The sequence below is a fragment of the Leiobunum rupestre genome, chromosome 11 (assembly GCF_980474605.1).
Source record: "Leiobunum rupestre chromosome 11, qqLeiRupe1.1.hap1, whole genome shotgun sequence".
In the NCBI taxonomy this organism is placed as follows: Eukaryota; Metazoa; Arthropoda; class Arachnida; order Opiliones; family Sclerosomatidae; genus Leiobunum; species Leiobunum rupestre.
Window position 1 is genome coordinate 33,413,691 of NC_143394.1, and position 12,514 is coordinate 33,426,204.

The 12,514-nt window shown below is 36.1% G+C and overlaps 2 protein-coding genes across 4 annotated transcripts in view; both read left to right on the plus strand.

The window, feature by feature from the left end:
- LOC149922326 (sodium-coupled monocarboxylate transporter 1-like) overlaps positions 1-5,135 on the plus strand; it is a 30,266-nt gene extending 25,131 nt beyond the window's left edge. The window contains exons 9-17 of one of the 2 annotated variants that reach the window (XM_090163987.1): positions 799-887; positions 951-1,063; positions 2,166-2,233; positions 2,307-2,393; positions 2,475-2,671; positions 2,879-2,976; positions 3,312-3,436; positions 4,069-4,213; positions 4,353-5,135. In XM_090163987.1, coding sequence (XP_090020113.1) covers positions 799-887; positions 951-1,063; positions 2,166-2,233; positions 2,307-2,393; positions 2,475-2,671; positions 2,879-2,976; positions 3,312-3,436; positions 4,069-4,194 — 903 coding nt within the window. In that variant the 3' untranslated portion in view covers positions 4,195-4,213; positions 4,353-5,135. The other variant, XM_090163986.1, reaches the window with a different exon arrangement.
- Positions 5,136-5,350: 215 nt separating this feature from the next.
- On the plus strand, positions 5,351-8,757 carry LOC149922328 (protein-L-histidine N-pros-methyltransferase CARNMT1). Of its 2 annotated transcripts, none has more exons than XM_090163988.1 (8): positions 5,351-5,430; positions 5,498-5,791; positions 5,868-6,066; positions 6,133-6,299; positions 6,365-6,505; positions 6,572-6,750; positions 6,805-7,022; positions 7,957-8,757. In XM_090163988.1, the coding sequence occupies exons 2-8, from the start codon at positions 5,667-5,669 to the stop codon at positions 8,089-8,091; spliced, it is 1,164 nt and encodes a 387-aa protein (XP_090020114.1). In that variant the 5' UTR covers positions 5,351-5,430; positions 5,498-5,666; the 3' UTR covers positions 8,092-8,757. The 2 variants fall into 2 exon arrangements, with proteins under 2 accessions (XP_090020114.1, XP_090020115.1); XM_090163989.1 differs by having other exon boundaries at positions 7,264-8,091.
- Positions 8,758-12,514: the final 3,757 nt, after the last annotated feature.

Below are 12,514 nucleotides of genomic sequence, written 5' to 3' on the forward strand. Positions count from 1 at the left end.
TATAAACTTTTTTTTAGCAAAGCGCAAAAACATTTCTTCCAATCTACCGGGAACTCTCTCTGTCGAAATGCTAAGGTATCACAAAGAGCGGCCATGTTTAAAAAGAGGAAGACGCGAATTCTAATTTTTAAACATGGCCGCCCCTTTTAATACCCTCGCTCATGCACAGAGTGAGTTACGCATTTTCTAGTCGTGAGAGGGATCGGAAGCAGCGTTGCCAGATCCTGAAAATCAAACTATCGTACTATGGCCAAAACTTTATCGATTTCCAAAAAAAAAAAGAATCGTACGCCCGAAAATTGGAAGTAAATCAAAATTTTGTGGGAATATTGATATTAAACGTTGTCGAAGTTATGTTTGCAAGAAAAACATTTTTAATAACGTTTAAATCAAGTTTAACATATACGTTGAAGTTTTTAACCATGGTAATTTAATTAATTAATTAATATGAAATTCAAACCATGAAGTAGAATAATTCCTAAGGTCTGGCAACACTGATCGGTAGTGTGTTTATATATAGTCTTTGCTAAGAACAGACCGGGTGTCGACCCTTTTTTTGTCAGTCTCCAATTATTCCGCTGGCATCAGTGACGCGTTAAAATTGTTTAGCAATACGATTCGGGTCCTTTTCTCTCGCTATAAACATTTTTGCATTCAGTAATATTAGGCGAATCTTTTAAATGGTTCTATTGTGAACGGTGAAACTTAACACCACGGCGTTTTGTAAACGTGCTTTAAAAATGCCTGTGTGCCGTGAAGCGTGTACTTAAATTACTGTTCTTTTTTGCGTCCGTGTAGCTGGTTCCTTATTTCGTGATGGAAACTTTGAGTTACATTCCAGGACTGGCGGGGCTTTTCGTTTCTTGCGTTTTTAGCGGCTCTCTCAGGTACGAAGTCACCTGTTTCTCTCCCTCTAATAGTTAAGTATAACCTGACTTTATCTTTACCAGTACACTGTCGTCTGGCTTCAACGCTTTGGCTGCTGTCACTTGGGAAGATTATCTCAGCCATTTGCCCTTTCCCAAAACGGGGAAATGGGAAGTTTACGTTACCAAATCTACAGGTAATTTTTGTAACAACCCAATAAGGAAGAATATAAACTAGAGATCTAAAATAGCGCATCGCATCTGACATTTTGCGGGACAAATATTTTCTGACAAGCAAACTTTATCATATCGCGATAGCGCCATCTTTATTTTAGAAATTACCGCACTTTATAACTGTTAATTGAGACTGAAAGTAACGAAATATAAGGCGTTAAAAGTCGCTAGCTGACTTGGGCCTAATTTAGTGAAATAAAATAATAAATAATAATAATATTTCAAGTTGGCAGATAGATGTCGCCTCAATTAATTGATAGTTGTATATCGGTAAAAATTGTTCCGCGAAACGCAGATTGGAGGTTAAGCCAACCTTTGGAAACCTGTAAGGGGAATTTGAAGGAGTGTAGATTGTGAAGAATAAAGCTACGTCTACAATACTGTTCGCGACCGGAACGATTATAGGTGGCGTAACGGCGCTAGCTTCTCCGAGGTTGCGCCAAAAAATAGTGTTGTAAGTCGGGAAATTTTCCGGAAAATGACAGAGACCTTTTTTCCGGAAAATTTTCCGTATTTTTCAAAAAAAAGTTTTCATTCCGTGATTAGTCTAATATATTGTTTGCTAATTTAAATAAAGCCACATTTTCGCCTCATTTTTTCGAATCTAAAAGTAAAACTAAACCTCTAGACTAGTTTAAACTGATTAACAAGGTAACACTATTAATGTTTTGTAGTAGGTTCACCGTTATTAGACATTTTATATCGATAAAAAGGTTAAAAACATTAAAAACCCTTAAAAAGTAATTTGTTTAAATTTTTTTTCCGATTTGCATTTTATATTTCCGGAAAATTAACAACTTTAAAAAAATATATTATAATGCAAGTATCACTATTTATAAAGTCAAATTTACGAATAACAATGAGGAAAAACTAATAGCGTCTGCTTTAGTCGCTACCTATCTAGGTTTCAATGGCGAACCAAAGGGGGCGTAGCGATAGTTTTCGGTCTCGAATAAGTTTTTTTCCTACTCGTTTTCGAGGGTGGCTTGTCTATTATTCAATTTTCCTGCTAACGTCAGAAGGCAATAACAGTACCAAGTGTCATAACCGTTTGTCCTTCCACAGCGGCCGTGTTTGGTGTCTTATCCATCGGTTTCGCATTCCTCTCCGCCCGAGTTCCATCAATTTTACAGGTATTTTAATGTCATTCTTGTCTCCACTTTCTTTGTACTTGGCGGTAATTAATAGTAATTATCTACGAAACAGGCCGCGATCGGTCTCTCCGGAGCCATCATGGGACCATTGCTGGGAGTGTTTCTGTCCGGAGCTTTGTTTCCTTTTGTGGACGGCTGGGTAATGACACTCGGAAAATTGAAATTATCATTGTTTGAGAAATAACAATCGCAACACGCGATTTTTTTTTTCGAACAATAGGCGGCGTTGTCTGGCATCATCGTCGGCGAAGTGGTTTGTCTCTGGTTGATCATCGGCGCTTTGGCCTTTCCTCGAACCAGCGGACGCTTGCCCACTTCGATCGAATGCCCGAAATACGCCAATTTCACAATCGCCAGTAACTTCACAATCGCCAGTAACTTCACTTATTCTACGCACGTTGATTACGAAGTACCCAGGTGAATCCATCCTACCATCGCTCGCTATAAGAAATATTATCCTAACGAAAATAACCCCCGAAATAACGCTTTACTGCGGGGCAAAAATGACCCATTGAACGTATACGTAATTGTTAATTATGTCTTGTTCCCGAATTAATAGGAAACTTCCTGTAAGAATTTATTCATTAATGTTTTTTTTTCATTCAATTCTCTTTCGCAATCTAGTGGAATTTTGAAAGTTTATCATTTATCTTCGTATTTTGTGCCTGTGATTACGTTCTTAGTGACCATCTCGACCATTTTATTGGTCACTATATTAACCAGTTAGTTCGGATTCCTTATCTTTCAAATTCAAGTTACGAGTGGGTTTACCGATAAGAAAATCCTCTAAGAGTTCAAAAGGTGGTTCTTCAAACAAAACTACAGCTGCTACGGCAAATAAATAACCTTAACGTTTAACTACTCTCTTCTTACTCCAACTCTTCAAGACGGATTTGGAGTAAAATGACGTCATAGGGCTACACTTTTTAACTTGCTCAAAAACCTAGTTATGGAGCGCGGTGGCGCCATCTGACGTATTTTCTTCGCGGTAAACCACTCAAATTCCCCGAAGTAGTATTTATCAAATGGTGTTTGTTTGTTATTTTTTCGCTAACAGTGAGGAGAAAACGCAAAGAGATCAGCCCTGAACTTCTGAGTCCGGCAATGTGGAGTTGTTCCCCCTGTTGCCTTTCTCAGTCCTTGCGTAATTACAACGAAGCCGCTTCCACCGAGAATTTCAAGGTTGAAATTGATTTATATTAACAATAAAATTATTCTATGCTTTTTCTTAATAACAACCTTCTGAACGTCGTTATATTTTTGTTTCGCCAAACGGCTCTTATTTCAAGCCCCTTTATAATTTAGACCCCCCCCCCCCGGAATGAGAAGAATTAGCCGAGGCCTACGTATGTAATTTCAGTAAATATAAACTATGGGTCATCGAATAAAGGGTTTAATATTTCCATTATTTCTTGTAATTATTTTGCACAGTATTTTGAGTGAGTCGAGTTGATGCTGTAGTTGGTAGACATCGTCTTCTATTATTTAACCGCCATGAAGGCGCACAAGTATAGCGGGTTTTTTGGTACACTTTATTCCAGTTAATTACAGAGCGTATCAAATGGTGAAATTTGTCGTTACGGGTAATTTAAACTTTAGAATAACGTTCGGAAATTGAAGGTTGTTTTTTTTAGTCGTTTGGGGGGGGGGGGGGGGCTGGGATAGTATTGACGAAACATTTAAACAAGATGGCGACCATTGTTCTAAGGCATGGCGTAATGAGGGTGCCGTCACGAGAATAATTTTATACAATTTATCGCTATCATGTTACGCTACTCATACATGTCCATATATTTATATTTTTTTACTTCTAGGTTGTGACGATAGGTGGCGAAAATTCGTACGAAATGTCCAATGAGCATAACATAACGGACGAGAAATCAGACGGCTTTATAAATGGGAACAACCCTCCTAGAGCATACTCGACCACAAACTTATGACCAATTACTCATAGTCTAGGTATTTTATACTCGAAAATTGTTGAGAGATATTATCCTGCCTTCGAAACGTCTTTCCCTTTAACAACTAATTATATCGGCCTTTTTTAAAATAAATTAACGTACAATTATTAATCGAATCATGATAATTTTCCATTTAGAGTAAATAAAATGAACGAAAAATGCTCATTTACTTCTGATAATAGCGGAAGAAAACGAACTAATGTTCATTTACTTTTGGCAATAGAAGTAGACATTTCTTTTTAAGAAGAGGGACTTAGAAATAGAACGAAACGAAATACGTTTATATTTTTTTAAGTAACATGTATATTTAATGAAGAACTTTTTTTAATTTTCCATACGTTTATATTTTAATTCATTTACAAAAGGAAGTATATCATTTTTGAACTCACTTCTTGTTGTTTGCAAAAATGTTCTATTTACGCCAGTGAAAGATTTAATGCGGGTTGAATTTGTGATGCACAGTTTAAAAACTCGTTGACGCGCATTTCAATGTCAAAATGCCAATAATTAAGTGATTGTTATTCTAATAACTATGTAGATAATATGTCTATATTATTATTATTATTATTATTATTAATTTACCTCCACGAAACCCAAAAGTCTATAAATCATTAAGCCTTTTCGTTATAATTTAAATTTAGTTAAATAACTAATTATGTATAGGTTGAATCATGTTTAAAGCAATTGTTTTATTAAATAGTTTTCCCTTTGATTCTGTCATTTTATGAAATTGAGTTTAAGCATTATGAAACCCAGTGGATTATGATTTAGAAATGTATTGATTAAAGCTATAGTTTTCCATTCGCATTTTGCAGCGCTGAAACACTCGAAAATTGTGAACGGTTTCATGTTAATGAATAATATTTTTTGAACACTTTTAAGTGGTAGTTAATTCTTCAAAAGTTTAAATGCAACAAATTTATACATAGTTTCAAAATTCGTCATTTTGTACACATTTATTCATTAAAATACTTGAAATTGTATATTTTACAATTTAATATTATTATTATGAAAGGGTGCGAATTAGTTTTTACCAGTTTAAAAAGGCGCGCTTGTGTTATAACACTATCGTAGAGGAATGGTATTCCATCTAGCGACCGAAAGTTGTATAATTTTAAATTTTTTGTTCCCATTGCATTAACTGATTTCAAGGTTAAGTTCAGCGATACTGATTCTTCTTATCAAGAATTGGGGCCTCTTCCTTTTTTTTTCCAGGTTAGTATTTATATAAATCTTTTACATCAATAATACAAAACGATACACGCTTATATTTCAAAATTAGAGGAGCCTCTGTTCGCAAGACAAGACACTTTTAGGCCAAGGCTTACAGCCTTACCATTTTTACAACATCCATCGGACCATCCATTCTTCTACCGCCCTCAGCCACTGACAATAACTGTTTAGTGAAGACGAAACCTTTAAAACAAAAGAAATTAAGAATATTTTAATCTATGGAAACTGACGGTACGCCGTCGATATATTTGGCTGATGATTGCCCGAGCAATGGCACAAATGAAGACGACCATGAAGAAAGGAAACACTTTCAAAGAATATTTAATGCCTTCAGATGTTATCGGTAATGATGGTGAATTAACGTCATAAAACTGTTATATAAAATAAGAAATTTTGAATTAATCTTTGTTTTATTGTAGAGTTCACTCGTTGCGTCGTCTATACAAGTCTCTAAAGTACATAACATCCCTTCCCACTCACCATCAAGAACTTTTAAAAGATTACAAATCTCACTTGGACAAAGTGAAGATATCCATTGACCATAACAATGAAATAGTCAAACTAATAATCAAGGATGTGGCATACATGTTTGAAAATGCCGATCACTCCAATGATATCGTAAATATTCTTTTAATAAGACTACTACCACACACATTCAATCCATCTTTATATTGTTCATTACAGACAATCACACCCATTTCCCAACCAAGTGTATCAGATATGGACAAAGTTCAAGCCGTTTTTAAACAATTTGTAAGAGAATGGAGTGAAGATGGAGCGGAGGAAAGGAAACTGGCCTATCAACCTATCATAAATGAAATTGAAGCGAGGTTTAAACCCGAAAATGAAGAGTAAGATTAAGACTTGACTCTCTCATTTTGTGATTTGAGTAAGTTAATGTTTGTTTTTCATGCAGTGATGCTCAAAACATTCAAATTTTGGTACCTGGTGCCGGCTTAGGAAGGTTATCCTACGAAATAGCCAAAAGAGGATATTCGTGTCAGGGAAACGAGTTCAGCCTGTTTATGCTATTTGCATCCAACTTTATTTTAAACAAGTTTGTGCTTTTAATGAGGCTTTTGTTTTTAAACTAAACCTTTATTTAAAAATTTTACATTTAAAGATGTAAAGGAATAAATTCATATCGATTATATCCCTGGATTCATCAATATTACAATCACTACTCATCGGAGGACCAGCTTATTGGTTCTACGTTTCCCGACGTAGATCCTTCCGCATTGCCACCAGGAAGTAATTTCTCAATGGCAGCTGGAAACTTTACGGAAATTTACACAGAAAATAGTAAGCCAATGTGTATAGGATATTTTTGAGTCAAAATTAATCTCTTATCCGCAGATAGTTGGGATTGCGTTGCGAGTTGTTTTTTCTTGGATACTGCAAAGAATGTTGTGTCATACATTGAGACCATATGGAATATTTTGAAACCAGGTGGATATTGGATCAATTTGGGGCCCTTACTCTATCATTATGCCGATTTACCGAATGAGGATTCAATAGAACCCAGCTACGAGATTGTCAAACAAATTGCCCTCAGCTTTGGCTTCAATTTTTTGGTGAGTTCCTTAATTTTTGTTTTTGGTTCCTTGGGTACAGTAAAATCTGCATCTCATTTTACATTACTCAGTTTGCTTTCATAATGTTTTGGCTGCATGTGTTTTACCTTAACCGATTGAAAATCTCAGCTTATCGGCTAGTTGTAGATTGCTTATCAATTTTTGTTCTGATCTTATCAGATCTAGTAGTTTTTTTTTACTGATTCATTTAAAGTTAACAAAAGTGCTGACTAACTTTCAGAAAGAAGAGAGTAACTTGCGAACTCCATACACTCAAAATCCTCGTTCCATGATGGCTTACGAGTATCGAAGTGTATTTTTTGTTTGCCAAAAGCCGTTATGACTAGCACATTACTAAATCGACCTAGGAATAATTTTTGTGGGCTTTATAATTTGTAAGAACTGTCACAGATTATTTCAGTATCTGTATGTTTCTATTTCACTTCCCTGGCCTAAAGTGAAATTTGTTGGCTATCTTTGTTTACTAATCAAAGAAACAAATTACAATTTCTATATATTTATCTCCATTTCAATGTACACATTTCTATTTTCAATATTTTTGTTAGTCATTAGCGCATCCAAGGGGTTAGATAGAGGTTATGGTATGTTATAATTAGGGTACTAAGCACAAAATGTGGTTTTTTGTCTGTTCTTAATCAAATTTTGCTCAAGGTGCATGAATAACATTTGAATTGTACTTAAATAATTGATAGATGGTAGGGCTAGACCATTATAGTTGCCCTGAACTGATTCTACTGCGATCTTTAGTTATGTAGTAGTAAGCTGACCCTGTGTAGTCAACTAGCGTTGCTCTTTCCCTAGATTCTCGGTTTCTAAATATTGTTAACGACTAATTACCAATTTAGTAAGGAATCTAGAGATGGCAGTAGTCAAACTAGTTGGGTGGGATTGACTAATTCTTGTTACTTTCAAGGTATTGCAAATACAATTTACTGTCTATTGTCATGTGACACAGAATGGGGGAAATAGTGCAGAATATAATTTTTTTTCACTCCTAGTCACATACTCAAGAAAAAATAGGTTAATATTATTTTATTTTCCCTTTTAATTTATCTTTTTAAACACCAGTAAGGAAAATTGTAAAATGACTATGCCCTAAAATCTGTATGTAGCGCCATCTGGACGTTTCAAAATTAGGATTATTATAAAATGGGTAAAATTACTTTTCAACTACAAAAAAAATAAATAGCGTTAATCTAAAGGCTTCAGTAAATGAAACCTAGGCCATTTTATAATAGCAATATTCTAGGTTTGCAACCCTCAAGCAGATTTTAGGGCGTCGTCATTCTCAAACGTATGAGAACATGGTACCAGCATTGCCTTGGTTGAAGGTTCTTAGAGACCTAAATACGTTTCTGCTTCTATCCAAAGAAAGAGGCTTAAATCTATCCACGCTAAAAATAAGCCGAAATAATATAACGTCCCATAGAAAGTATAACTAGATCATGACAAAATCTCTTGAACTAACAATTTAAGGGCTATGTTATATGTGATACACTTCTCCTATAAACATATTTGTAATACGCGTTGTACCTAAAGTGATGGTACCTTTTAACATAGTCCCATTAACGTAAAAGTTTGGGACCCTCTAATAACCTGAAAACCAATTGATAAACTACGTGTACCTAAAAAAACCATGCTTTTAAAAGTGTATGAAATATATAATATTTATGGAATTGTATCAATTTTTAATAAAATTATAATTAAAAAGCAATTGTCTATATGAAGTTAAAAACAATAACCCCTGTAGAAATTCAGGGTCGGGCCGACGTCGACAAAAATTAAAGTGTCAAGCCGCATGGTCGGTCGACCGTTGGCCGACCCTCCTTTTTCGGGTCGAAATGTCCTAGCGGCATCGGGAGCGGCCGATTGTCGACCGACAAATATTGTACGACTCTCAAATATTAATATGTTAGTCGAAATTGGATAGGCCGACCTTGACTGATTTGACCCTAAACCGACTACCAAAAGGCACTGGACCAACTGCCTAACGGCGTCGGGCCGACTTCCTTTTTGATATTTTATCTAAAAAATTACCACGTAAAGTCGTAAATATAGCTATATATATATATCCGTTATTTAATTATCGGTTAACTAATTTTGGTAAGAACAAAGTTACGCACTTGATTTCCGCGATAGCAGACGATGATTTAAAACTGAAAATGAAAAAAAGACCTAGTAACACCCAGCTAGAATTTTTAGAAATTCTAGCTCGATAATTAAATAACGGATTAAACAGCTGAGGCAGCGCCTGTAGAAGTGTTCCACCCGCAGCACTCTGGTGTACTAGGAGAAGTACCGAGGCTGGACCACGGCGGAGGCTTCCACCCTGTATGATCTTTTTGGAAAAAAATAGAGTACAGAAAAGTAGTTAAATAAAATAAAATTTATTTTATTAAATCGCAAACTTTCACAGTTTTGCGCGATTAATTGGCCAATAAAATGTCGAATATAAGTCGACCGTTGGTCGGTCACGACAGCTATTTAAAGTCGGCGTTCGGACTCTAAATAGTTCCGATGATAAGACTTATTGAGTCTTCAAGTGGTCCAAAATGTTTTGTCGCCATACCGACTTTAAAAGCGGCCAAAAACATACTTACGCGGAATTATCTCAAAAACGTTTAGGATTTTTAGAGTCGGTATTTGGACCAGGACCCAAAAGCGACTCTTTGTGCTACAGGGCAAGTTGGTCGTTGGTCGGGCTATAAATGTGTCTTGTCTTTTACAAGTCACGACAACTATTACAATGTAAGGTCGGCGTTCGGATGCTAAATAGTTCCAATGATAAGACTTATTGACTCGATAAGTGGTCCAAAATGTTAGGTCGCCATACAGACTTTAAAAGCGACCAAAAACGTACTTACGCGGAATTATCTCAAAAAAAATGTTTAAGACTTTTATTCGAGAAAAATTATTTACGAAATAGAAGCAAGGCGCCTGCCCTGGCCAAATGGAAAAACCAAGCCGGGGCGACGCCCTGGCCCGACTACTTCACTGCTTTTAACAAACCAATTTAACGAAGAAAGTTGAAGCATAGGGGAGTCTCGAGTACTTAAAATTTGGTGCTGTATAATAATAGTTCGTTGACAGGTAAAAAAGGTGGTAAACACTTATTGCGCGAGTAACAAGACGATCGACATAAAATATATAATACAGGTATGTACTACATAAGAGGGAAAAGTGCAACCACGAAATTTGTATAGCCGGGACTTGAAGGCGGGGACCGATGACTTGCCTTTAACATCACCCGGGAGATCATTCCAATCATTTATCACTCTCTGGGTGAAAATGGCAAACTACAACAACGGTCCTTAAAACTACCAGGGCCGGCGGATCGTGTTAATCTCGGGTGGGTAGTCAGAAGAAGGGGGGGGGGGGGCGGATTTATTGGGTTATCCTACATAAAAAGATAGGCCTATATAATACTAATTAAGAGAAATTGATAGAGGTAAAAACTACAAAAATTTAGTATTATTCAAATTTATTATTACATAGTATTAATTTCGCAATTCAAAAACTGTACTGCGCTTTGCATTTTCGGAAATGAACTGATTCAACAATTTTTCCAAATATTTTGACGCGTGTTTTCATGTAGCTATTAAAATTCATATGGCTACGTGTAACGATGTTTGAAGGATCTGAGTACTAATATTTAAACTCAATTATATAGAAAGGTAGAGACAACGTTATAAAACGTAGTACTGACAACTGTGGGTACTTTTACTACCCCAATTTGTGGTAGAAGACTTCGTTCCTTAAAATTAGGCACCGATTATTTAAATTACAATTATTTAAAAAATAAATGGAGACTTTATGGCTTTGGTGTCAAATAAGCAGTTTAGGGAGAATCAGTTATTTATTTTTTGAACACTTACATTAGAGCCCACTTCTAACCAAATAATCAACTCAATATCATATATGTAATATACATTTAGTATCGTTTACCTTCTAAAATTTATAGTGTATGCATATGCACTTATAATTCCTACTTCACAACGGGAGGTAGCTAATAACTATTTTATATAAATGTTTGATACAAAGAGACTAATGACGACAAACATACACTTATGAAAATTATGCTTTTGTCATTTTATGTATTTTTAAATTTCGATTTTGATGATTTACTTTAATCTATTTCAATCGGGGCAGTGCCGCGTGCACCGATATTTAAAGCATGAGATAAAGATAGTGTTGTATTTAACTTCCGCATCACTTCCCGATAGAAGTCAGTCTTTACCTTATTTTCAGAAATAGAAAGGGGATTGACGCGAAGGAAATGAAAAGACTTGTCAAAGGTCTATGCTTAAGTTGTGATTTGCCCTTTTGGGAAGACTGCATTTTACTATTCACGCTTGTCTCATTTGAATTAAAAACTAATATTTAATAACCTATTTTACAAATTTACTTCTGCAGTTTTTATACTGAATGAATTAACTTAATCAAGGAGGGGATAGGAAAAATACGTAGTCCCTGGAAAATTGTGGAAACCTAGCTATTCTGTGACAATGGCCGTGGCTCTATCCCCATAGTACCGACTTTGATGACATCAATTCCGGGTGGGTAAAATACCCACCCGGAATTTCCCGGGTGGGTACTTCTACCCACCATACCAGTGGCGGCGCTAGGGGGTAGGCCAGGTAGGCCACTGCGTACCTTAAAATTTTGAGGGGCCCCAAAATCATCCTATAAGGGGCCCCAAATTGATCTAGAAAGGGTCTCAAAATTGTCCCAAGAGATAAAATTATTTATAAATAACAATGAAACAATTGTCGGTAATGTATTTAGAAATTTTTGAGGTATCTCCTAGTAAATAAAACCAGTTCTGTTATATTTGGACTCGTTTTACTGTTGTTAGAACGTTTTTGTTCGTCATGTACATCACTACTTTATTTTATTGAAGCATTTCTTTGAGAAAAGGGGGTCCCGGGTCGGGGGCCCATTTATTTGGTTTGCCTACCCTCGCGAAAATTCCTGGCGCCGCCACTGCACCATACCCACATTATCCGCCGGCCCTGAAAACTACGCTATCTTGAAAGTTTCGAGAGACAAGAGACCAAGGCGCTCCAGTCTGGAACGGAGCGCAACCCTGAGACAAGGTTCGTGGCCCGCAGCAAAACCCTCTCTAGATTCTCAATATCCTTCACTAGATAGGGAGATGAAATACTTGAGCAGTAATCTAGATGAGGACAGATGTAGAGAACCTTAAAAGACTTAATAGTGAAGTGTGAAAACGAACGCCACAAAACATAAACATTTGTTTATTATTTTCTAGGTAATTTAGCGTTCAACCGTTATACCAGATTATCCATCCATGAGACCAGAGCGAATTTCCACCCCTCTTATCCTGTACTTAATTTTTTGACGAGTGACAACTGATTGACAGCTCTGACAGCTTGATTGACCGCCTGGACAATTCCATGTATTGTAGCTTACCTCTTTTTTGATGCTCATTGTATATATTCTATTCAAAA